This window comes from Delphinus delphis, chromosome 2, assembly GCF_949987515.2.
Source record: "Delphinus delphis chromosome 2, mDelDel1.2, whole genome shotgun sequence".
In the NCBI taxonomy this organism is placed as follows: domain Eukaryota; kingdom Metazoa; phylum Chordata; class Mammalia; order Artiodactyla; family Delphinidae; genus Delphinus; species Delphinus delphis.
Window position 1 is genome coordinate 750230 of NC_082684.1, and position 27232 is coordinate 777461.

General features: G+C 52.3%; 2 gene segments (V, D, J or C); both read left to right on the forward strand.

The window, feature by feature from the left end:
• LOC132417612 (immunoglobulin alpha-2 heavy chain-like) overlaps positions 1-27232 on the forward strand; it is a 159891-nt gene that overhangs the window by 14172 nt on the left and 118487 nt on the right.
• LOC132421215 (immunoglobulin heavy constant delta-like) lies at positions 1697-5403 on the forward strand. The segment is given in 4 exon segments: positions 1697-1787; positions 2080-2403; positions 2592-2921; positions 5249-5403. Coding segments are annotated over 4 exon segments (756 nt in total).

A 27232-nucleotide genomic window follows, 5' to 3' on the forward strand; every position in this document is an offset into this window, starting at 1 on the left:
ATCACCCTGCTCGCCCCCCACCCCCTGCCCTTCCTGTTCACCTTGCGGCCCCTCCCCCCAGTACACACTGCACTCTGACCCTCACCTGCTCACTGCTTCCCTGATTTCAGCATCAAAGCAGACTCCAAACCACTTGGTGTCCTCTGTGATGCCCCAGTCAGAGGACTTCACCCGAACCACTCCAAGGATCACAGGTCAGCAGCCCCCGCCCACGCACACCCCCACCTGCCTGCCCGGCCCCCAGCTGCCTCCCTCTGGCAGCCCTCCATGACTTCTCCCATGAGTCCTTAAGTCACAGCCTGAGCCAGGAAGTCAGGGCACTGACCTGAGGGGTACCTACTGCAGAGACCACCTCAGGTCCCCGTGTGGCTATCAGCCCCTCATGAATGTGGTCAGGTCACAACGTGAGGGGCACTGTGAGAGGGAGAGCCCACAGGCCAGCTCCAGGCTCACCTGGCCCAGCAGACCCGCTGACCGTGAGCTCACTGTGGAGCCTCACGCGGGCACGCATTCCCAAGGCAGCCAGGAGTACAGAACTGAGCCCCGAGACCCTCACAGAAGCAGGGTGCCACCCACAGGGCCGGGGAGCCGTGGCAGCCGGCGAAAGCCGACCTCACCCCCGTTCCACCCGGCTCCAGGCTCTCGAGTGCTGGGGGCCTGGCTGGGGCCCAGGGCCACACCTCCCCCTGCCTGCCACCCTGGGAAGCGTGTCCTCGCTCTGAGAAGGGCAGAAACCACTGGAGGTGTGCTGGCCACACAGAGAATGGCAGCCCCCTCGCCGGCCCTCTGGAGTGCTAGTGCAGCTCCAAGCAGAGGACAGCGGCCGCGACCCGAGGTGGCATCTCCGTGGGGGCCCTGCCCAGCTCATTGGTCAAGACGCTCACACCCCAGGGCAGAATCTGCTCCCGCCGTGCGTGTCCCCCAGGCTCGGGGTGGCCTGGTTGGGCACACAGGGCGTGGGGAATCAGGAGATAGTTCAGTCCTCCAGATGAGAAGGTCACCGCGGCAGGGCTGTGCACACCCACAACCCTCCCAGCATGTGTCAGCACTCAGCCCCAGCCGTGATTCCTGCAGCCGGACCATCCACCCGGCAGCCTTGGCGGGTAGAGGGCGGAGCTTCAAGAGGACAGGCTGGGCCCTCCTGTTCTGGGGCCGGACCGCCCTCCCATGGAAGATGACCCACCTGGGGCCTAAGGTGTGCTGACCGCACGAGCCAAGCCCTCCGAAAAGGGAGGGCCCCCTGACCAAGACGCTGCCCGGCTCTCGCACGGCCCACAGGCCAGATGCGGCCCAAAGCCTGATCTCTACAGCCTAGGACTGACCTTTCCAGTTCTAGAGGGATGGACCAGGAGGAGGAGGGCAAGAGGACAGACAGAAACCCCGTGCAGCTGCAAAGCCTAAAGATATTTGCTCTCTGGCCCTTGACAGAAAAGTTGGCTGACCCCTGGGCTGTCGCAATTTATGGCCCAATAACTTACTGGTCACCATCACCCTAAACTGTCGAGGTGGCTGTCTTGGGGACGGTCCTTGAGCACTGAGCACAGGTACTCGTGACCAGCAGCAGACAGCCAGGGTCCCGCCAGAGCCTGGAGGTGTACTCGGGGAGGGCTGATGGAGACGACCCCCAGAGGGCGGGAAGGGGGCCGGCAGTGCGGGCAGGCCACAGCGCCAGCCATCTGTGGAGCTGGGAGGAGACCCTGACTCACCCCGTTCCCCCACAGTGCTGTCCACCAGTCGCACCCAGACAGAAGCCCGGATGCCAGAAAATCCAAAGGACCCCTGCAGAGGTCAGTCCTTGGGGCAACCAAGTTTGGGGGTGGGGAGAAGGGTGGAGAACTTTCAGCAGCCGAGAGAGCCTGCCTGCAAGCGAGACCCCAGCCCGGCTGTGGGCAACGGGAGGTCACCGGCCCACTGCCCTTCTGAAAGCAGCAAGGGCCGGTGGCTCTGGGGAGAGGGCAGGCCTGGGGCTGGGCGGTGACTAAAGACACCAGGAGCTGCTGGCCACCCCTCGACCCCGCTCCCATCCACTGCGCCAGGGACCACCACACACCCTCGCCAACCTGTCCCTGTCCCCTGCAGAGTGCCGGAACCACACCCAGCCCCCCAGGGTCTACCTGCTGCGCCCTCCCCTGCAGGGCCTGTGGCTCCAGGCTCAGGCCACCTTCACCTGCCTGGCGGTGGGAGGCGACCTGCAGGCAGCCCGCTTGTCCTGGGAGGTGGATGGGAAGCCCCACAGCGGGCACACGGAGGAGGAGCCCAAAGAGCACACCAACGGGTCCTGGAGCCAGAGCAGCCACCTGCCCCTGCCCAGGGCCTTGTGGGCCAGTGGGACGTCCGTCACCTGCACGCTGAGTGGCCCTGGCCTGCAGTCCCCAGTGACTCTGGCAGCACAGAGAGAACACGGTGAGGGCGGCTCCCAGGCCGGGGAGACAGGGCAGCCGCGGGCCCCCTGCGCCCCACACCGCAGCCGGCAGCGCCCCTGGCCACCTCCTTCCACCAGGGGACCCCGGGGGGTGGGACCCAGCGTCCCCTGGCCGCCTGGCTTCTCCCGATGCCCCCGGCCCAAAGCGTGACCGGGCTTCTCGCTACAGAGGCCTTGGCGCCCAGCAAGCCTGCCGTCCGCGTCCTGACGGCGCCCAGTCCACTGCCCGCTGCCGAGGCAGCCACCTGGCTCCTGTGCGAGGTGTCCAACTTCTCACCGCTGGGCATCCTCCTCGCCTGGATGGAGGGGCAGCGCGAGGTGGACCCTTCTTGGTCCGCCACGGCGCGCCCCGCAGCCCAGCCTGGGAACTCCTCGTTCCGCACCTGGAGCGTCCTGCGCGTCCCCGCCTTCCCGGGCCGTGCGGCTGCCACCTACACCTGTGTGGTCAGGCACGAGGCCTCCCGGACGCTGCTCAGCGCCAGCTGGAACCTGGACACTGGTGGTGAGTCACGCGGGCTGGGGGCTTCCATCCGAGCCGGTGGCAGACGCTGGGCCGGGGCGGAGGGGCAGCCTCGGAGGAGCCGGGCAGCGGGGACCAGGCTGCTGCGCGTCTGGAGTGCACGCCTCCCTGCCCTGGGGGCTCTGGGTGCCCTGGAAGCTGCCCCATCAGGCCCGGCCCTGTGTCCACACACCATGTGCTGGCCCAGGAAGGGTGGGAGGTGGGCCCCCCCACCCCAGTCCCTGAGGAGCAGCCATCTCCCTCCAAGGTGCACCCACCTCTGGGTGCAGAGCAGGGCCTTCCCTGGGCTGGGTGTGAGGGTGATCACCCCAGACAGCGGCCCCCCGGGGGCGTCCAAGCCTCCCCAGCCCCCAAGACCTCCGCCCATCCGGGAGCACGGTCAGCACCTGGGAAGCCAGATATGCCCGGAAGCGGGGGCTGGGTTAGGGCACCCAAGGGAGTCAGACCGGCACACACCCACGGCAGGCCCTGACCACACGCCACTCAGAGGGGAAGAGTGGACAGACAGCGCCAGAGAAGAGGCTGTAGTGGGGGCCCAGGGACAGTGGTGGGCACCCTGGGCCGGGCAGGAGCTGTAGCAGGGGCCCAGGCCCCAGGCCACCCGATAGGAGCCAGGCAGAGGAAGGTGTTGGCAGCTGGGGGGCCCGAGTCGGCAAGGCGAGGGGGACAGGAAGGCTCCTGCTGTACTGGGGTCGGGCACCTTGCCTACGGCCCTGGCCCTCGCCAGGGGCACCCTTCGGAGTGGAGGAGACGCCCGGACAGCAGCCCTCACACAGACGGGCCTGGCAGCAGCGGCCTCCTGGTGGGCAGTGCCCCCGCTGGCCCTGCAGGGTCCCCCGGAGAGCGGCTGCACCCCCGGCCCACCTACCTGTGCCCCAGCAGGTGTCCTCCTGAAGTGCCCGCCTGGGGCACAGCCCGATTCACAGCACTGCCCCTCCCCATCCAGGCGCCGTCTGTGCTGGGCCACCTGTCACGGCTCACGCCCCTCTGGCCTGTCTGTTCCTGGGTCACTGAAATGGCCTCCTGCCCCTGCCCCTCTCTCTTCCCCTGGGCAGACGGGCCCCCAGGCACAGCGCAGGCTCTCCGTGGTCTCATGTCCCAGGAGACCCTGGACCGGGCACCTTCAGAGCCTTGACCCACACCTCCCACAGGGGCCAGAAATATGTCCACCCGCCAGGGCCACACACTCTGGAGACAGGGTGGGCGGCAGAGGTGGCAGGAGGCCTGGCCAGTCCGCAGGGCCCCCTGGGAGTGAGGGGAAGAAAGGCCTCGTCCAGGAGGCCACGGCCCGCACCATCTCACCCCGGGTCTGAGCCGGCAGGCAGCTGGGCCTTCCCTGCCCCGACCCCTCCTCCCGACCAGTGGAGGGCAGCCAGGACGGCTCCCTGCTTAAGGCAGCCTCGGCCACCCTCTCCTCAGCCCCTGCACAGCCTGGATTGCAGCCTCTCTCTTCGCTGGGCCAGCTGCATGCCCCCCGAGTCGTGGCTTGCTGCCTCGACGGGTCCTGCTGCTTTCCTCCAAGGACCCAGGGTCCCCGGTCCTCCATCCGTAGGCCACGCCATCCCCCGCCGCTCTAGGGTCAGCCCACCACTGTCCGCCTCTTCCCAAAGGAGGGGAGACTTGCAGCGTGCTCAGCATAGGCCAGCACCTGTGGTCCTCGTTATTGTTACAAAACGGCAGCTGGAACGCTGCCTCCCATGGGGCGCCTCGCCTCTCCCTCCTGGCCTGCTCTGCGGCCCCAGCACTCCTCAGCCATGCGTCCTATCCCCCAAAGTGAAGCCAAGGGACCTCGGCCCTCCGCCACCCTCGCAGCCAGGCAGCCCCCCAACTCCTGAATACCTCGAGTCCTCACGCCTCTCTCTGTTGACCCCACCCCAGACCTCCGCGCTCCCTGCCGGTCTCGCTGCCAGCGTCGCCCCCTCCACAGCCCATCCTTCACTCAGCAGCCAAGGTGATCTTTAAACATCCATCGAGGTTCTGCTTCCACTTAGGGTGCAGAAGCTAGTGAGATGGCCACTCACGCGGCGACAGGACAACGTCGAGTAAACAGTAGAAATCAGATTTATTTAAGGCCTCTGAAGAGCTGAGGACTCAGCGTCCAACTGACCCAGATCCCTGGGCCAGAGGAGGCTGCTGGCCACTGTATCCTCATCCCAGACAGGCGGACAAGAGGCCTGGGCAGCCATGAGAGGAGAGGGACGCGAGGGAATCTGCCGAGGTGTAGCGTCTGTGTGGGCTGGCCTGGGGAGTGGGAATACAGATGGGCCCCAGACAAACCTCCCCCACCCGCCGCTTCCCCCACCCAGGACTTCTGCTGAGTGAGCAGTGTCTGGGAGCAGAGCGAGGCAAGAGATCTCCAGTCTTGGACGAGGCTTAGACCCCAAAGCCCCACTGGAGGGGCCTGACCCCACCAAACATTCAGACCCAGAAGCCAGCGATCCTGCTACCCAGCCCAGCTCAACTCCTGGTGAAAACAATAAGCCCCTCACCCTCCCCGCCCAACAGAGGAGGTGTGTGCCCACTTCATGGAAAATACACATGGATAATCTACCTCAGGCTCCCTGTCTGTCTGTGCACAACGTCCACACGCAATCAAAATCTCCTAGGCATGCACATAAGCGAAAACCTTCACGCGTCATCAAGATTTAAACTAGCAAATAGAATCAGCCCCACAGGTGACCCAGATGTGGGGACTGGAAGCAATGCCAGTCACGTCGCCCCTCGGCTTAAGCGCTTTTCATGGCTTCTTTTGCCCTAAGGAAAACTTCCAGATCCTGTCCCTGTCAGGACAGGACAGAAACCCTGTCCCAGGGCTGCCCGCTGACACATTCCTGCCCCGCTCCAGAGGGGTGAATGGGCATGACCTCTCTCACCTGCAATTCTTCCCAACGCTGCTTCCCCCACCCCAAATCTTTCCCACCTTCTCATCCCGCCAACTTCTGCTTATCATTCACACGAGCTCTCTTGTGTAACTGAGAAGACATCCCTGACGCCAGGGCTGGGTCATGGGGCATCTGGTACACCTGGCCTTTAACTGGATGGAGCAGGTCCATGGGAACCTGTCGTCATGTTTACCCATCTCACTGACCCCCGGCCTGCTCACCCCTGCATTCCATGTGTGTAGAACAGGCTCCTTCAAGTTTTCTGTGGCAAAGGGCTGCTGCCTTTTAAATTTTTTCCAATGAATCATGGACCAATACCTTTGCAGAATACAATATGAACTAATTACTAGAAATCTGAGACAAACAGAAACCAAGATGTGCTGATTTTTTATTATTAGATTCAACAGACTGCTATAAAAATTTCCAATGCACACAATTTCCACACCTATTTCCTGTGCCCTGTGACCAGTGGTTCCCGGCCAGTACCACGTACAGACCCCACTTCCGGTAACTCTGGTCAAGCACGAGGAAGACCCTCAATAAACATTCATGGAATGAACGACTAGGAAAGTCCGGGGCATGAGATGGGTCCCGGGACCCAGTACTTCCTACCTGCCCCCGGGGTCTCCCTCCGGACTTTGGGGCGCTTTCCGCACAAGTGTGTTAACCTGGGCTCGGACGCTAGCAAGTTCCTCTCATCCTGCCTTGCACCCCAACCACTCCAACTCCAGCAGGAATGACTTTTTGATATTCAAACTTGGCCTTCACATGCCCTTGCTTAAAGCCCTTTGTTCTCAGGATAAAGTCACCAGCAAGGCCCGGCCCCAGCCCCACTCTGGCCTCATCTCCCGCCGCTTGGCCCCAGGTCCCCGCTGTAGGCACACGGAGCTCCCGTCCACTTTTCCGGGTCAGGCTCTCTTGAGACAGGGCACTCTTCATGCTGTTCCTCCTGCTTGGACGCTGTTCCCAGCTCTCTCTGCCTGGCTGGCACCATCTTATCTTTCACCCTGTCACAGAGCTGCCACTTCTGAGGGAGGCTCTCGTGGTCCAGCCTGGCCGGGCCGGGCCCCCTGTGTCCACATCGGTGTCAGTGCTCCCCACGCACTGCACCCAGTCACGCTGGCATGAACTGAGCTGTGAGTCAGTTTGGTTCCAGACCGTCAGCCCCACCAGGCACAGTGACCCGGCAGGCCCTGCGGAGCGCCAGCGGGCAGCACGGCCCGGCAGGGAGCAGGCCGTTTGCATGTGCGCGTTGGGGGCCCACCGTGTGCCGGCGCAGGCGTGGTCTCAGTGGCACTGGCGCTTCCCCAGGTCTGGCCACCCTGCCCCCGCGGAGCCAGGACGAGAGCGGTGACGACTACTCAGAGCTGGAGGACACGGGCCGCCTGTGGCTCACCTTCGTGGCCCTCTTCCTTGTCACTCTGCTCTACGGCGGCTTCGTCACCTTCATCAAGGTAGGGTGGCCCAGGCAGCCGGCGCCCCGTGAGCAGGGAGCCCGGCAGGGCGGCTCCCCTCCCTCCACCCACAGCCCTAGCATAGGACAGGCATTTGGACCTGCGCTCGTGGGGGTCAGAGAGGTGGGGTCCCTGACTCAGCTGGGCGGGGGGGCCCTGACCTGGGGGCCTGCACCCTGTCCTCTGGGACCTCGCCGCCTTCCTGACCCTGGGGCTCTTGCTGCAGGTGAAGTAGTCCCAGAGAGCTGGTGCCGGCACTGCAGCGGGGGAAGCTTGGCCTCCACGCCGCCCACTGCTGCCAGAGGGCAGGACTCCACCCTGTGCACAGAGGCCTCCAGCCCCACCCCTGACCCCCACTCACTCTCCTCTGCCCACGGCAGAGCCCAGCCCCCGACACAGAGAGGAGGGCATCATGATACAGGGAGGTGGGTGGCTCCCCCAGCTGGCCCTGAGCCAGCGGTCCTGACTGTGGCCCCCTTACCTTCCCGCCCACTGTCCAGCCCCATAAACAGCTTTGGCTCACGTCACCTGCCTCCTGTTTCTGCGTCCCAGCGTTTCGGGTATCCCCAGGTCAGAGAACCCAGAAGGCTGAGGGCAAACATCCGAGGACGGGGGCCGGCAGGGTCAGGGCATGCATCGGGGAGCTGCCGCGACAAGGAAGCTGGGAGAGCTCCCTGCACCAAAGGCCCTGCTGCCCACACCAGACATGTGCCCGTCCACACAGGCAGGCACACGTGCACACATGCATGCACTCCTCACACACATGAGCATGTGTGCGCCTACACATGCAGTGCACACGTGGGTCCGCACCCTGCAAGCACACGCACACGCACGTGTGCAAACACATGCAAAAGCAAGGGCATATGCACGTGGGCACACGTGTGCGGGTCTGCAGCCACGCACACACACGGACTCACACTCACACACAGGCACACGTGTGCTCATGCAGCGCACACACGCACACGCACGGGAGACAGCACTGAGTGGTGGTGGCGGGAGCAGCTGGGCGCACAGAGCCGCCCTCACCATCTGCACGGCTCGGGCAGCCCCCGAGCCCTCCATGCATCCACCCCTCCATCAGACGCGGCGACAGCACCCCTCATGCAGGGCGGGCTGGGGAGTAGACAAAGTGCTGCCCCACAGGGCTTGGAGAAGACGCTGGTCCTGCCCAGCACCTGGTCACTCCCCGCCACTGCCTGGAGTCCCCGCGGCAGGCGAGGGGGTGGACCTGGCCCCGATCAGCCCAGGCTTTCTCGCCCCACCAGGAGGGGCGGCCAGCGTGGCGGACACCCGCTCGGCTGCCAGCCTCGGGCATGTCCTCCCTGCTTCCCCACCCGCGGACCAGGGCGGGGGTGAGGGGTCGGTGCCGAGGCCGTGCCCTCCCTGGCCGGTCTGCGTGTCGGGCGTCATGTTCTCGCCCCCCTCGCTGGCTCCTGGACACCACGCTGCCGGCTTCCCCTTGTCACTGGTTGTGCCCTGCAGCCCCCAACCCAGCCTGTCGCCCAACAGCATTTGTCCACGGCTGGCATTCCTCTCTTGTCCCCAAATGTGGACCTCATTCCACATGTTGGCGCTGGAAGTCAACAACACGTCTCACCCTCAACACACCTGCCACCAAACATCTGGCTGGTGGGCTGAACACGGTCCTGAAGATGTCCTGATCCCTGAAGCCTGTGAGTGGGGACTGTGCAGATGACTACGCCCGGGACCCTGAGATGCGCGAGGGTCCTAGCCTCTCGGCCCAGCATCATCACCAGGTCCTCACGAGGGGGAGGCACGGGGGGCCTGGCACAAAGAGGAAGGGCCTGTGACACAGAGGCAGGGCCGGCTACCCTGCCGGCTTCGAAGACGGAGGACAGGGCCACGGGCCAAGGGATGCCGCTCGGGCGGCTGGAAAAGGCCAGGAGCAGGCCCTCCCCGCGCAGCCCTGCCCTCACTTGCTCGAGGCCCAGTGAGACTGTTTCAGACGTCTGGCCTGCAGACCGTGAGCAGACACGTGTTTGTGGTAATTTGCTGCAGCCGCAAGAACTAAGACACCGACAGTCCCTCCAGACCAGCCCATCCCCAGCATCCTCCCCGTCCCAGCCAAGGGTGCCCCGCCCTGCCAGCGGCTTGGGTGCAAACTCTGGGAATTGACTCCCTTCTTTCTCTGCAGCCTGCCCCAGTCGAGCAGCAGACCTGTGCTCTGCCTGCCACACCCATCCAGGAAGCCTCATTTCCCACACTGGCCGGCCCGCCGCCTTGGCCAGGGCAGTCGCCATGCCTGCAGGCTCCTTGGTGGCATTCTCTGCACCCCCTTGCCTTCTGCAGCCTTCTCAGCCTGGCAGCGAGGGCAGCCCTGTCTCGAGATCTTGGATGAGGCCTCAGCTGGTCCACAGCCCGAAAGGGCCTCACATTTGATTAGAAATTAACCTGCAGGTCCTGGGGTCCTCGTGGTGGCCCCGCCCTGCCCCAGCCTCCCGTCCCTCCACCCCACCTGCCCCCTCCTCCGGGCAGGGCCTCCCCACTGGCTGTCCCCTCGAAGAGACCTCTTCCCAGGCTCTGGAGGGTCCCTCCCTCACCCCCTTCAAGTCTTTGCATGAAGCCCACCCCATCTGCCCTAATGAGAACGGCACCACACCCATCCCCCTTCCCTGCCGAGGTCTCTTCTTTGGCCCTTCTGGCACGTTCTACGGCTCACGTACTCATGACACTAGCTGGCTGTTTCTTTGTCCTCACCCAGAAAGTTTACCCCAGAGCACAGGGTTTTCCCTTGCTCCCTGAACAAAGCCCGCGTGCAGGAGGTGCCGACAGACATTCACTGAGGGGATGGAGACCGGGGCTGCCCCTGGCACAGAGCAAGTCCCAAGGTCACAGGTGGACCGGATGGAGCGGCCCCAAAGTAACTTCCCTTCTGAGATCAACCCCTCGCCCCCTCTCTCCCACCTCAGTAAATGAACACCTGCCAAAAAGACACCTCAGGGTCATCTCCAGACGACTCCCGCTCACCCGCTCCCTGGCCCGCAGCCAGGGCGGTCTTTCAAAACTCGCATCTGTCCCGGCAGCCCCAGCCCAAACCCAGTGATGGGCTCCTGTCACACCAAGAATGAAATCAAAACTTCCACGCCTCACCCGGCTGACCCAGACCGGCCAAGCCACCCTGCCCCACGCCCGTGTCCCACTTTCACAGCACCTCCCCACCTCTGGGGCCCCTGGTGCTGCCTTATCTCCAGCCTGGACAGCCCGGATGGTACAGCCCCGGCGTGCACAGCAGCTAAGCAATGTGTGAAGGAAGGGAGGGGCAGTCTGGCTGGTGGGGTGAGAGGCCTCAGAGCCACCAAGGAGGGCACGCACGTGGGCCCCCAGCCGACCTCTCCACAGAAGGCCCCTGTGTGGCCACAGCATCTCCCGGCTGCCCCCAGGCCCGCGCTCCAGGCTCCCCGCCCTGCCCTGGGGTTTGTGCCGTGGGACCCACCCACAGGCCCTGGGAGGCCAGAAGGGCTGTCAGCACCAAAGCCTACAGCCGCGATCCCCTGAGCATGGTGGGTGCTGGTCTGGGCCAGGGGGTCTGCACTTGAGCTTCCTTCTGTCCAGGAAACACTTCCACGAAAAGCCCCAAAATAAGGCATGAAGTGCGCTGTCACCCACAAACGTCCCTGCACCCCGCCTAGCGGCCGAGCTCCCCTGACCGCAGCCAGCCCTCAGCCCTCGGCGCCTGCCAGGTGGACTCCGCACACTTTCACCCAGTTCTTCAACAGAAAAACCCAGCGAGCCGCCTGTCCGCAGACTTCCCCTTTTTATCTTAAATAACCATCAGTCTACCTCTGTCACTCCAGAGGCCTCTCTGCAGGAGGCATGTGACAGCCCTGGGGCCCCGGGCTCGGCCATTTCCCCCGACAAGGCTGTGTTTGTGGCCTTCCTGGCACCGCAGCCCCGGCCGCCACTCAGCCCTGTGACATGCAGCCGAGGGCCGTATTCCCCCCTTGCTCTGCAGCTCACCCGAGTCCCCGCAGCCCCACCTGCCTGGACACCCTCCTCCCAGGGCAGAAACATCTGTTTCCAGCTGTGGTAACAAACAGCACACATCCGCCCTCCCATACTTAAATCAAGGCCTGACAATCCTGGCCCCGTGGTGTGGGATTCACTTCCCAGCCCCTGCCTGGGGCCCAACTGCCCGCCCCTCCCTTGGTGCTTGGGGAAAAGGGTCTCCGCCATTCCTGCTCCCCAAGGCTTGGGAATGAAGCCTCCCCAGACCTGGGCAGAAACCAGGCTGTGCTCTCCAGCCACGGCCCATGTCTGTTCCTGGCCCACAGCAGGCCCTTGTTTGTTGAGTTTATTCTAGAAGACATATGACCAGGACAAGACCTCAAAAGAGTTGGGAGATGGAAAGAGCAAAGAGACAGGACACCTGCTCTCACCGTCAGGACAAAAGCAAAGTCAGGACCAGCATTTGATGCAAATCAAAACTCAGACCAGAGGAAATTATGGGAAATTATTTATGCTCTGCCAGGGTGAATAGGCGTTTTCTCAGAATGACACCACAGCCAGGAACTTTAAAAATAATATTGATAGATTTGCCTACAGAAAGAAAAAATTTTAATCTATGAGGATAAAATCACAATAAACAAAGCTAAATACTATGGGAGAGAGAGCGGCTGAAGTATATAACATGCAAAAGAGTCTGTATCAGTCAGGGTTCTTCAGAGAATAAATATACGAGATAGAGAGATAAATGTACATGCGTATATTGATATTCAGATAGCGGGGAAGAGAGAGTCTAAGGAATTGGGTCCTGTGATTGTCAAGATTTGGAGAGTCCAAAACCTGTAGGGTGGGCCAGCAGCCCAGAGACCCAGGGAAGAGTTGATGCCACAGTTTGAGTCCAGAGGCAAATCCCCTCTCCCTCAGGGAACCTCGAGCTGTTCCTCTTAAGGCCTTCACCTGATTAGATGAGGCCCACCCACGTAGGACAATCTGCTTTATGCAACATCTACTGATTTAAATGTTAATCCCATTTTCAAATACCTTCACCGTTTGGACTAGTGTTTGGCCAAATATCTGGGTCCTGTGGCCGAGTCAAGTTAATCCATAAAATTAATATTCACAGAGTCCAACTAAATGAACGTTGAAAAAAACGTGAATGGGACAAACCAAGGAAAAGTTTTCAGCAGAAGGGGAGATCATTTCCAGCGAGTTGTAAACAACAAATAACCAATAAAACACGGGAAATTGTCAAAAGTCACAGGTAATCAAAGAAAAGCGACTATCAACAGCAGACCATGCGTCAGGTGGCAACTATTCAAGCCGACCCACTGCGTGCCACACAGGTGTTAAGGTGGAGACACACACGTGTGACTGCACATGGCACCACTGTCCTGATGGGGGAGAACGATATAATTAGAAACTGATCAACGCCCTACGAAGGGCAAGGTAGCCAGGCAAGGACGGGCACCTCAGTGCCTGGCGTGGTCTGAGAGGATGCACGGTCTGCATGGGGTTGGGGAGGTGCATCCTCGCAGAAGGAGCAGAAGGTAAAAAGTTCCAGGGGCAGAAATGGCTTGGCAAGTTCAAGGAGCAGTGGGAAGGCCAGCGGGGCTGCGTGAGCAGATGGAAGTCTGGGGAGAAGGAGGTCAGGAGACAGAGCAGGGCTGACCTCAGGGGCCATGCCAGCCCTGTCTGAGCTCCGGGCTTTATGCTGGGTCGATGGGAAGCCCCAGGAGGCATCTGGGGGGGGGGGGGCGGCACTTTTCAATCTTGCACTGGACAGCAGGCTGTGCAGGAGGGAGGGTGGAAGCCAAGAGGTCCTGAAGGGAGGGGGTGTGCACCGAGAGAAGCACTCAGATCACACACGTGTCTAGAGAAGGCTGAGGGCCTGTGGAGATAGATGGCCCCAGGGCCTCCTGCATCAGAGCATCGATGCAGCCAGGACTTAGGGGCTTGGGAAGCACTCAGAGGCGGAGGACCCAACTGGGGACCAGCACGTGGCAGGGTCGGCGCCCAGGACTGGCGGGGACACCACGAGGGGTGCCGTGTGGAGGGAGAGCTGCACTGCATCCCTGCTCCTGAAGGGTCTGGGCAGAGGCTGAGGGGATCCAGGTGGCCTCCCAAGAGCAGTCTCAATGGCAAGGTGGCAGGGACCTGGCTAGACTGGGCTCCAGACCTAAGAGCAGGGTCCACCAGCGCGGTCCAGCCAGCCCCACTCTCCCCGAACACATAGCCGACCTGTAAAGCTCAACACCTGTTGGGCCACAGGTAAACTGCAAAATATTAAAGGCACAGTGTCAAGTTCTCTGACAGCACTGCAAATGAGAAAGACATCCAGGACAAAAGGATAATTGAACTCCACATGTCTCGTGGGTCAAATCAGAAGAGAAATCCATGGCCTTAAATGTCTGGAAAGGAGAAAGCACTGAATTAATAAAGAGTCCAAGTTTTAAAGTTGGGAAAAGAGCAGCAAAGTAAACACAAAGGAAGAAGGAAGTAGATAATAAACATATAAACAAAAAAATCAATGAAATATAAGAAGCGAAGCAACAAAGAGGGACAACAAATCCAAAATTGTTTCTTAAAAGGGACAGACCTCTGAGGAAACTAGACAAGAATAAAAGAGAGATGGCAAAAAACAAAAATAAAAATATATGTAATAGGGCTTCCCTGGTGGCGCAGTGGTTGAGGGTCCGCCTGCCGATGCAGGGGACACAGGTTCGTGCCCCAGTCCGGGAAGGTCCCACATGCCGCGGAGCGGCTGGGCCCGTGAGCCATGACTGCTGAGCCTGCGTGTCCGGAGCCTGTGCTCCACAACGGGAGAGGTCACAACAGTGAGAGGCCCACGTAACGCAAAAAAAAAAAAAAATTGTAATAAAAAGAGGGACTGGGACTTGCTGGTGGTGCATGGTTAAGAATATGCCTGCCAATGCAGGGGACACAGGTTCAAGCCATGGAAGATTCCCACATGCCGTGGGGCAACTAAGCCCATGTACCACAACTACTGAGCCTGTACTCTAGAGCCCGCGAGCAACAACTACTGAGCCCACGTGCCATGACTACTGGAGCCCACGTGCCCTAGAGCCCACGTGTAGCAACTACTAAGCCCGTGTACTGCAACTACTGAAGCCCACGTACCTAGAGCCCGTGCTCCGCAACAAGAGAAGCCACCGCAACAAGAAGCCCATGCACTGCAACGATGAGTAACCACTGCTCGCCGCAACTAGAGAAAGCCTGCGTGCAGCAATGAAGACCCAACACAGCCAAAAATAAATTTAATTTTTTTAAATATATTAAAAAAGAGGGGTTAAAATTAGTTATTGATTAAAAAAAGTAGTAAGAGGATATAATAAATAAATGTATTGCACTAATATTTAGATAAAATTTTAAAATACTAGAAAAGTATCTTATCAAAAATGACTCAACAGAAAAGCTCAATAGTACTATATTAATTAAATAAGTTGAAGTAGTTTAAAATCTTTTCAAATAAAAATACCAGGGCCATGTTTCATCAAATTTTAAAAAAATCATTCAAATTTTATAGAAACTCGCAAAAAGTGAAAAAGCGGGAATAATGCCCAATTCATTCTACAAGTCAATGTAACCTTAATCCAGAGCCAGACAAGGATAGCATGGGAAAGAAAGTTGCGGGACGGTCTCATTCATGAAACAGATACAAATATTCCAAAGAAAATATTAGCAAATAATTTTGCTCCTTATAAAAAACAGATAATTCACCATGACCCAGTCAGGTTTATCTCAAAAAGACAAGGATAGTTTAACATTACAAAATCTATCATTGTCATTCAAAGCACTAACATATTAAAGGAGAGAAAATTTAAGATCATCTCAAAAGTACAGGAAAAAAAAGTTGAAAGAATTTAACACTCTTTTATGATATAAAACTTTTGGCAAATTAAAAATGCAATGGAATTCTTTGGCCTGACAAGGTTTAGCTACCAAAAACCTTTAAATATTTTTTCTTAAAGAGAATTTGTTGGAAGCAACATTGTACTAGAGGTCTTGGTGGATTCAGCAAGACCAAAAATATGTTAAAGCATGATAACTTTCTAAGTAGAAAAAAATGCAGAATATACAAAACTAATAACTATTAAAAATAACAGGAGAGCTTCAAGATGGCGGAAGAGTAAGACGCGAGATCACCTTCCTCCCCACAGATAACACCAGAAATATATCTACACGTGGAACAACTCCTACAGAACACCTACTGAACGCTGGCAGAAGACCTCAGACCTCCCAAAAGGCAAGAAACTCTCCACGTACCTGGGTAGGACAAAAGAAAAAAGAATAAACAGAAACAAAAGAATAGGGACGGGCCCTGCACCAGCGGGAGGGAGCCGTGAAGGAGGAAAGGATTCCACACACCAGAAGCCCCTTCGCGGGCGGAGACTGCAGGTGGCGGAGGGGGAGAGCTTCGAAGCCGCGGAGGAGAGCACAGCCACAGGGGTGCGGAGGGCAAAGCGGAGAGATTCCCGCACAGGCTCGGTGCCGACCGGCACTCACCAGCTCGAGAGGCTTGTCTGCTCACCTGCTGGGGCGGGCGGGGCTGGGAGCTGAGGCTCGGGCTTCGGTCGGAGCGCAGGGAGAGGACGGGGGTTGGCGGCGTGAGCACAGCCTGCAGGGGGTTAGTGCACCACGGCTGGCCGGGAGGGAGTCCGGGGAGAAGTCTGGACCTGCCGAAGAGGCAAGTGACTTTTTCTTCCCTCTTTGTTTCCTGGTGCGCGAGGAGAGGGGATTAAGAGTGCTGCTTAAAGGAGCTCCAGAGACAGGCGTGAGCCGCGGCTAACAGCGCAGACCCCAGAGACAAGCATGAGATGCTAAGGCTGCTGCTGCCGCCACCAAGAAGCCTGTGTGTGAGAACAGGTCACTATCCACACCCCCCTTCCGGGGAGCCTGTGCAGCCCGCCGCTGCCAGGGTCCTGGGATCCAGGGACAACTTCCCCAGGAGAATGCACGGCGCACCTCAGGCTGGTGCAACGTCACACCGGCCTCTGCCGCCGCAGGCCAACCCCGCATCTGCACCCCTCCCTCCCCCCGGCCTGAGTGAGCCGGAGCCCCCAAATCAGCGGCTCCTTTAACCCCGTCCTGTTTGAGCGAAGAACAGACGCCCTCCGGCGACCTACACGCAGAGGCAGAGCCACATTCAAAACTAAACCCTGGGAGCTGTGCAAAGAAGAGAAAGGGAAATCTCTCCCAGCAGCCTCAGAAGCAGCGGATTAAAGCTCCACAATCAACTTGATGTACCTGCATCTGTGGAATACATGAATAGACAACAGATCATCCCAAATTGAGGAGGTGGATTTTGGGAGCAACGATATATATTTTTTTCCCTTTTCCTCTTTTTGTGAGTGTGCATGTGTATGCTTCTGTCTGTGATTTTGTCTGTATAGCTTTGCTTTCACCATTTGCCCTAGGGTTCTGTCTGTCCGTTTTTTGTTTTTATTTAAAGAATTTTTTTCTTAAGAATTATTTTTTATTTTACTAACTTCATTTTATTTTATCTTCTTCTTTCTTTCTTTTTTCCTCCCTTTCATTCTGAGCCGTGTGGAGGACAGGCTCTTGGTGCTCCAACCAGGAGTCAGTGCTGTGCCTCTGAGGTGGGAGGGCCAACTTCAGGACACTAGTCCACAAGAGACCTCCCAGCTCCACGTAATATCAAACGGTGAAAATCTCCCAGAGATCTCCATCTCAACACCAGCACCCAGCTTCACTCAATGACCAGCAAGCTACAGTGCTGGACACCCTATGCCAAACAAGTAGCAAGACAGGAACACAACCCCACCCATTAGCAGAGAGGCTGCCTAAAATCGTAACAAGTCCACAGACACCCCAAAACACACCACCAGACGTGGACCCGCCCACCAGAAAGACAAGATCCAGCCTCATCCACCAGAACACAGGCACTAGTCCCCTCCACCAGGAAGCCTACACAACCCACTGAACCAACCTTAGCCACTGGGGACAGACACCAAAAACAATGGGAACTACGAACCTGCACCCTGCAAAAAGGAGACCCCAAACACAGTAAGTTAACCAAAATGAGAAGACAAAGAAACACACATCAGATGAAGGAGCGAGATAAAAACCCACCAGACCTAACAAATGAAGAGGAAATAGGCAGTCTACCTGAAAAAGAATTCAGAATAATGATAGTAAAGATGATCCAAAATCTTGGAAATAGAATAGAGAAAATGCAAGAAACATTTAACAAGGACCTAGAAGAACTAAAGAGCAAATAAACAGTGATGAACGACACAATAAATGAAATTTAAAATTCTCTAGAAGGGAACAATAGCAGAATAACTGCGGCAGAAGAACCGATAAGTGACCTGGAAGATAAAATAGTGGAAATAACTACTGCAGAGCAGTATAAAGGAAAAAGATTGAAAAGAATTGAGGACAGTCTCAGAGACCTCTGGGACAATATTAAATGCAACAACATTCGAATTATAGGGGTCCCAGAAGAAGAAAAGAAAGAGAAAGGGACTGAGAAAATATTTGAAGAGATTATAGTTGAAAACTTCCCTAATATGGGAAAGGAAATAGTCAATCAAGTCCAGGAAGCACAGAGAGAGTCCCATACAGGATAAATCCAAGGAGAAATATGCCAAGACACATATTAATCAAACTATCAAAAATTAAAGACAAAGAAAAAATATTAAAAGCAGCAAGGGAAAAACAACAAATAACACACAAGGGAATCCCCATAAGGTTAACAGCTGATCTTTCAGCAGAAACTCTGCAAGCCAGAAGGGAGTGGCAGGACATATTTAAAGTGATGAAGGAGAAAAACCTACAACCAAGATTACTCTACCCAGCAAGGATCTCATTCAGATTTGATGGAGAAATTAAAACCTTTACAGACAAGCAAAAGCTAAGAGAATTCAGCACCACCAAAGCAGCTTTACAAAAAATGCTAAAGGAACTTCTCTAGGCAGGAAACACAAGAGAAGGAAAAGACCTAAAATGATAAACCCAAAACAATTAAGAAAATGGTAATAGGAACATGCATATCGATAATTACCTTAAATGTAAATGTTTTAAATGCTTCAACCAAAAGACATAGATTGGCTGAATGGATACAAAAACAAAACCTGTATATATGCTGTCTACAAGAGACCCACTTCAGACCTAGGGACACATACAGACTGAAAGTGAGGGAATGGAAAAAGATATTCCATGCAAATGGAAATCGAAAGAAAGCTGGAGTAGCAATTCTCATATCAGACAAGGTAGACTTTAAAACAAAGACTATTAGAAGAGACAAAGAAGGACACTACATAATGATCAAGGGATTGATCCAAGAAGAAGATATAACAATTGTAAATATTTATGCACCCAACATAGGAGCACCTCAATACATAGGCAAATGCTAACAACCATAAAAGGGGATATCGACAGTAACACATTCGTAGTAGGGGACTTTAACACCCCACTTTCACCAATGGACACATAATGCAAAATGAAAATAAATAAGGAAACACAAGCTTTCAGTGATATGTTAAACGAGATGGACTTAATTGATTTTTATAGGACATTCCATCCCAAAACAACAGAATACACATTTTTCTCAAGTGCTCATGAAACATTCTCCAGGATAGATCATATCTTGGGTCACAAATCAAGCCTCGGTAAATTTAAGAAAATTGAAATCATATCAAGTATCTTTTCTGACCACAACGCTATGAGACTAGATATCAATTACAGGAAAAATCTGTAAGAAATACAAACACATGGAGGCTAAACAACACACTACTTAATAACCAAGAGATCACTGAAGAAATCAAAGAGGAAATCAAAAAATACCTAGAAACAAATGACAATTAAAACAGGATGACCCAAAACCAATGGGATGCAGCAAAAGCAGTTCTAAGAGGGAAGGTCTAGCAATACAATCCTACCTTAAGAAACAAGAAATATCTCAAATAAACAACCTAACCTTACAGCTAAAGCAATTAGAGAAAGAAGAACAAAAAACCCCCAAAGTTAGCAGAAGGAAAGAAATCATAAAGATCAGATCAGAAATAAATGAAAAAGAAATGAAGGAAACAATAGCAAAGATCAGTAAAACTAAAAGCTGGTTCTTGGAGAAGATAAACAAAGTTGATAAACCATTAGCCAGACTTATGAAGAAAAAAAGGGAGAAGACTCAAATCAATAGAATTAGAAATGAAAAAGGAGAAGTAACAACTGACACTGCAGAAATACAAAGGATCATGAGAGATTACTACAAGCAACTGTATGCCAATAAAATGGACAACCTGGAATAAATGGACAAATTCTTAGAAATGCACAACCTGCCGAGGCTGAACCAGGAAGAAATAGAAAATATGAGCAGACCAATCACAAGCACTGAAATTGAAACTGTGATTAAAAATCTTCGAACAAACAAAAGCCCAGGACCAGATGGCTTCACAGGTTAATTCTATCAAATATTTAGAGAAGAGCTAACACCTATCCTTCTCAAACTCTTCCAAAATATAGCAGAGGGAGGAACACTCCCAAACTCATTCTACGAGGCCACCATCACCCTGATACCAAAACCAGACAAAGATGTCACAAAGAAAGAAAACTACAGGCCAATATCACTGATGAACATAGATGCAAAAATCCTCAACAAAATACTAGCAAACAGAATCCAACAGCACATTAAAAGGATCATACACTATGATCAAGTGGGGTTTATCCCAGGAATGCAAGGATTCCCCAATATACGCAAATCAATCAACGTGATACACCATATTGACAAATTGAAGGAGAAAACCCATATGATCATCTCAATAGATGCAGAGAAAACTTTCGACAAAATTCAACACTGATTCATAATAAAACCCCTCCAGAAAGTAGGCATAGAGGGAACTTTCCTCAACATAATACAGGCCATATATGACACACCCACAGCCAACATCATCCTCAATGGTGAAAAACTGATACCATTTCCACTAAGATCAGGAGCAAGACAAGGTTTCCCACTCTCACCACTATCATTCAACATAGTTTTGGAAGTTTTAGCCAGAGCAATCAGAGAAGAAAAAGAAATAAAAGGAATCCAAATCGGAAAAGAAGTAAAGCTGTCACTGTTTGCAGATGACATGATACTATTCATAGAGAATCCTAAAGATGCTACCAGAAAACTACAAGAGCTAATCAATGAATTTGGTAAAGTAGCAGGGTACAAAATTAATGCACAGAAATCTCTTGCATTCCTATACAGTAATGATGAAAAATCTGAAACTGAAATTAAGAAAACACTCCCATTTACCATTGCAACAAAAAGACCAAAATATCTAGGAATAAACCTACCTAAGGAGACAAAAGACCTGTATGCAGAAAATTATAAGACACTGATGAAAGAAATTAAAGATGATACAAACAGATGGAGAGATATACCATGTTCTTCGATTGGAAGAATCAACATTGTGAAAATGACTCTACTATCCAAAGCAATCTACAGATTCAATGCAATCCCTGTCAAACTACCACTGGCATTTTTCACAGCACTAGAACAAAAAATTTCACAATTTGTATGGAAACACAGAAGACCCCGAATAGCCAAAGCAATCTTGAGAAAGAAAAACGGAGTTAGAGGAATCAGGCTCCCTGACTTCAGACTATACTACAAAGCTACATTAATCAAGACAGTATAGTACTGGCACAGAAACAGAAATATAGATGAATGGAACAGAATAGAAATCCCAGAGATAAACCCACGCACATATGGTCACCTTATCTTTGATAAAGGAGGTAAGAATATATAGTGGAGAAAAGACAGCCTCTTCAATAAATGGTGCTGGGAAAACTGGACAGCTACATGGAAAAGAATGAAATTAGAACACTCCCTAACACCATACACAAAAATAAACTCAAAGTGGATTAAAGACCTAAATGTAAGGCCGGACATCATGAAATTCTTAGAGGAAAACATAGGCAGAACACTCTATGGCATAAATCACAGCAAGATCCTTTTTGACCCACCTCCTAGAGAAATGGAAATAAAAACAAAAATAAACAAATGGGACCTAATGAAACTTAAAAGCTTTTGCACAGCAAAGGAACCCAAAAACAAGATGAAAAGACAACCTTCAGAATGGGAGAAAATATTTGCAAATGAAGCAACTGACAAAGGATTAATCTCTAAAATATACAAGCAGCTCATGCAGCTCAATATCAAAAAAACAAACAACCCAATCCAAAAATGGGCAGAAGACCTAAATAGACATTTCTCCTAAGAATATATACAGATTGCTGACAAACACGTGAAAATATGCTCAGCATCACTAATCATTAGAGAAATGTAAATCAAAACTACAATGAGGTATCACCTCACACCAGTCAGAATGGCCATCCTCTAAAAATCTGCAAACAATAAATGCTGGAGAAGTTGTGGAGAAAAGGAACCTTCTTGCACTGTTGGTTGGAATGTAAATTGGTACAGCCACTATGGAGAACAGTTTGGAGGTTCCTTAAGAAACTTAAAATAGAACTACCATATGACCCAGCAATCGCACTACTGGGCATATACCCTGAGAAAACCATAATTCCAAAAGAGTCATGTACCACAATGTTCATGGCAGCACTATTTACAATAGCCAGGACATGGAAGCAACCTAAGTGTCCATTGACAGATGAGTGGATAAAGAAGATGTGGCACATATATACAATGGAATATTACTCAGCCATAAAAAGAAATAAAACTGAGTTATTTGTAGTGAGGTGGATGGACCTAGAGACTGTCATACAGAGTGAAGTAAATCAGAAAGAGAAAAACAAATACTGTATGCTAACACATATATATGGAATCTTAAAAAAAAAATTCTGAAGAACCTAGGGGCAGGACAGGAATAGAGACACAGATGTAGAGAATGGACTTGAGGACACGGGGAGGGGGAAGGGTACACTGGGATGAAGTGAGAGAATGGCATGGACTTATATATACTACCAAATGTAAAAGAGATAGCTAGTGGGAAGCAGCTGCATGGCACAGGGAGATCAGCTGGGTGCTCTGTGACCACCTAGAGGGGTGGGATAGGGAGGGGTGAGAGGGAGGCCAAGAGGGTGGAGATATTGGGATATATGTATATGTATAGCTGATTCACTTTGTTATAAAGCAGAAACTAACACACCATTGTAAAACAATTATACTCCAATAAAGTTGTTTTAAAATATCCCAATTACATTTTTTTCAGAAAATTTTTTTAAACCCATCCTAAAATCTATACGGAATCTCAAAGGACCCCCAAATGGTGAGAATGATCATGAAAAATAAGGACAAAGTTTTAGGACTCACACTTCCTAATTTCAAAACTTACTACAAAGCTACAGTAATCAAACCAGTGTGGTACTGGCATAAAGACAGACATAGCCCAATGGACTAAAATATGGTCCAGAAATATACCCTCACATATATGATCTAATGATTGTTGACAAGGGTGCCAAGAGCATACAATTGGGAAAAGACAATCTTTTCAACAAATGGTACTGGGAAACTGGATATTCACATGCAAGAGAATGAAGTTGGACCCTTGTCTAATACTGTGTACAAAAACTAACTGAAAATGGATCAGACTTAAATGTAGGACTTTAAACTATAAAACTCTTAGAGGAAAACATAGGGCAAAAGCTTCACAACATTAAAATTGACAGTGATTTCTTGGATATGACACCAAAAGTATAGGCAACAGGGCTTCCCTGGTGGCGCAGTCGTTGAGAGTCCGCCTGCCGATACAGGGGACACAGGTTCGTGCCCCGGTCCAGGAGGATCCCACATGCCACGGAGCAGCTGGGCCCGTGAGCCATGGCCACTGAGCCTGCGCGTCCGGAGCCTGTGCTCTGCAACAAGAGAGACCACAGCAGTGAGAGGCCCGCGTACCAAAAAAAAAAAAAAAGTATAGGCAACAAAAGAAAAGAAGAGACAAATTAGACTTCATGAAAATTTTTAAATTTCATGCATCAAAAGACACTATCCCCATATGTATACATATAGCTGATTCACTTTTTTATAAAGCAGAAACTAACACAAAATTGTAAAGCAATTATACTCCAATAAAGATGTTAAAATAAAAAAAGAGGGCTTCCCTGGTGGCGCGGCGGTTGGGAGTCCGCCTGCCGATGCAGGGGACACGGGTTCGTGCCCCGGTCCGGGAGGATCCCACGTGCCGCGGAACGGCTGGGCCCGTGAGCCATGGCCGCTGGGCCTGCGGGTCCGGAGGCTGTGCTCCGCAGCGGGAAGAGGCCGCAGCGGCGAGAGGCCCGCGTACCGGAAAAAAAAAAAGACATTATCCACAGAATAAAAAGGCAGCCCATAGAATGGGAGAAAACATTTGCAAATTCCTGATAAGGAATTAATACCCAGAATATACAGAGAACTCCTAAAATTCAACAACAAAGAAATAACTAACCTGATGCAAAAATGGGCAAAGGACTTGAATTAACATTTCTCCAAAGGAAATATATAAATGGCCAACAAGCACATGGAAAGGTGCTCAGTATCACAAATCATTAGAGAAATGCAAATCCAAACAACAATGTGATACCACCTCACACACACACACATAGCTATTAGAACAGCTATGATTTTTTAAAAAACAGAAAATAACAAATGTTGGCAAGGATATGGAGAAACTGGAACCCTTGTGCACTGTTGGTGAGAATGTAAAATGGCATAGCTGCTGTGCAAAACAGCTTGGAAATTCTTCAAAAAATTTAAAAAAGAACTACATATGATCCAGCAATTTCACTTCTGGGTATATACCCAAAAGAATTGAAAGCAGGGTCTTGAAGAGATACTTTTATACCCATGTTCACAGCAACATTATTCACAATAGCTAAAATGTGGAAGCAACTTAAATGTCCATGGATGGATGAATGGATAAGCAAAATGTGGTATATACAGACAATAGAATATTATCCCCCTTAAAAAGGAAAGAAATTGTGACATACGTTACAACTTGGATGAACCTTGATGACATTATGCTAAGTGAAATATTAGTCACAAAAAGATAAATACTATATGATTCCACTTATATTTAGGTACTTAGAGTTGTCTAATTCACAGAAAGAGAAAGTGGAACGGTGGTTACCAGGTGGGAGGTGGGGGGAGAATAGGGGATTATTGTTTAATGGGGATAGAATTTTGGTTTTACAAGATGAAAAGAGTGATGGGGATGGATGATGGGGATGGCTGCACAATATTATGAATGAATTTAACATCATTGTACACGTTGAACTGTACATAGGTTTTAACACGGTAAATTTTGCTATGCGTATTTTACGACAGTTTTTTTTTTTTTAATTTTAAGTAGAGGAAAGCAAGAGAAAACTAACCCATAAAGAAACTGAAACCCTTCAGGAAAATCTGGAGCCTGTGTCTCTCTCACACCTGTGACCCTCAGGATGGAGCTGCACTTCTGCCTGGCCCAGGACTCAGACAACCTGAAGGGTATCTGCGGGGCTGCAGAAGCAGCTTCTCCACACTAACAAAGTGAGTGTGCAGGTCAGTGACAAGACGCATGGGCCTTGGCTGCACTGGGGCTCTGCACCAGCCTTCCAGGACTGCTGCTTCATGCTTGCTTTCCAAAAACTGTAAACTTTTTAAGACCAACCCTAACCTAGGGGGACACACAGGGAAGGGAAGTCTAAGAAATCCAGTTAGAGCTTAGAAACTTGACACAGACCAAAACCACCACAAACCACTCCTTGTCAACCACTTTGGACCACTTTTAGTTTCCAAATTAGAAAAAGAAAAAGCAATATTATCTTCCACCTAATCCAGTGAAATTATCTCGCATTCGACTTAAAACTTGCCTCCAGAAAGAGGAGATGAAGTCCAACATATCAGTTTAAATATCTTTGGGGGATGTTCATTTCTCTTCTTGATGAATAACACTCAACTTTGGGTATCCTGCATCTTATACACTGTGATACAGTAAATCACCACTAACACGTCTTATGTCAGATGGTAGGGGAGTGGGAGGGTGGAAAAAAGAAAAGAATTGGTTAAGGGAGGAGGAGATGGAGATGGTGGGGTAGGAGGACCCTAAGCTCCCCTCCCACCACGAGCACATCAAAGTCACATGTACGTGTAGAGCAGTTCTCACTGAAGACTCACTGGAGCCTGGCGGGATGTATAACCAAGGCTGCAAGGAAGGTCCACACGGAGTCAGGTAGGAAAGGAAGAGGAGCGACTGGGTCGGGAACCACTCCTTAGAGGGACACAGAAGAGGCGGAGGCTTGTACAGTCTTGGAGACCCTCCCTGGGGAGTGAGCACTTCAAGCCACATGTTGGGCTCCCCAGCCCTGGGGTCCACCACCAGGAATATGAGTCCCCTTAGCTGGTTTGAAAACCAGTGGGACTAAGAGGAGGGCTGTAAGAAGCCTAGACTCTGCTCATGCAGAGCACGCACACACCTGCTTACTCCTGGGAACAAGGTGGAGGGAGGAGACTGGAAACATCCAGGGCTCTGGCCAGTTTCCAGCGACAGCCCCACTGCAGGCCCCGCCCGCACTGGGCACATGCTCCAGCCTCTCTTGCTTTGGCGCAGCTCCCCACTAGGGCGAAGGCTGCTGTTGCCAAGGAGGGAGTGGGGTTGGGGGGACAGGGCCGGCTCCGCATCTGAAGGGGCTGAGAACGGCCACTGCTCGCACTTGTGGAGGTGGTGGACTGGGAGCTGTGTCGGGTCTGCTGGGGTGCAAGGGCTGTCCCAGCGCACACCCTGGCCCACAACGGGCACCCACTCTGGCCCCTCTTGTTCCAGCTCTGCTCTCCTCGAGGTGAAGGTGCCATTGCTGGGAGGGGGGAGAGTGCGCCCTTAGAGGGACCAGAACCAGATCAGACCCGACCCTCAGGGCTTCTGCCCCAGCAACTTGAGACCTGACCCTTCCCCAGTAGGGGGTTGATGACCCCTGAATAAAGGAGAAGCTCTGGCTCACACCTGGCTTGGGCTCCAGCCCCTCCATCTCCAGCCTCACCACCTACCAAGGTGGTAGCTGCCAGCACACCCTGGGGGCAGATATGACCGGTGCTCACATCAGAGCCAGCTCTCCCACCAAAGGCTCTGGGCACACACAGACCGCATAGGGACACTCCCACACAAGGACACCCCTTCCAGACCAGGATAGGTGACTGCTTCACCTAATCTCATAGATACAGAGAAAGTTAAGCAAAATTAAAAGACAGAGTAACTGGTCTCAATTGAAAGAGCAAGAGAAAACCCCTGAAAAAACAGCTAATGAAACAAATAAACAATGTACCAAAGAATTCAAAGCATTAGTCATAAGAATGTTAACTGAACTTGGGAGAATCAACTATACTTTAATTTAAATATATTTATATTAATATATTTATATATAGATACAAATTTCACATCAGAATAAGGAACCATCTTAGAATTCCGCCTACCCTACTCAGGATCAATCTGTTCTTCTCATGGTCCATGCATGCATGACTCCAAGAACTTGGGCCGTCAGGTTACAAAAATGGACATGGTTTACGCCCTAAGACACATGAGGTCATGGGACGATGGTCCAGAATGCTTTCTTAATCTGAAACTACCTCACATAAGGCTACTTTGCTGTGCACGATGCTGCATTTTCCACATCAGACGATGGCTGTGCCATGTTTGTACCCAAGGCCTTCGAGGCTGCTGTCCGTGGTGCTGACTTGGTCCAGCCGTCTGTTTACGCCACTGTCCATGGTTCTGCTTTTGTTTTTCTGCACAGCATAATGATATTTTTTAAAAAACAGACTTTGTTCTTTTAGAATAGTTTTAGGTTAACAGATAAATTGAGCAGGAAATACAGAGAGTTCCCTATACTCCAGTGCACCCCACATACACCCACAGTCTCACCTATTATTAATATGTTGAATCAGTGTGCTCTATTTGTTATAAATGATGAACCAATATTGATATATTAATATATTATTATTAACTGAAGTCTATAGTTAACATTATGGTGTTACAGTAGTTACTTT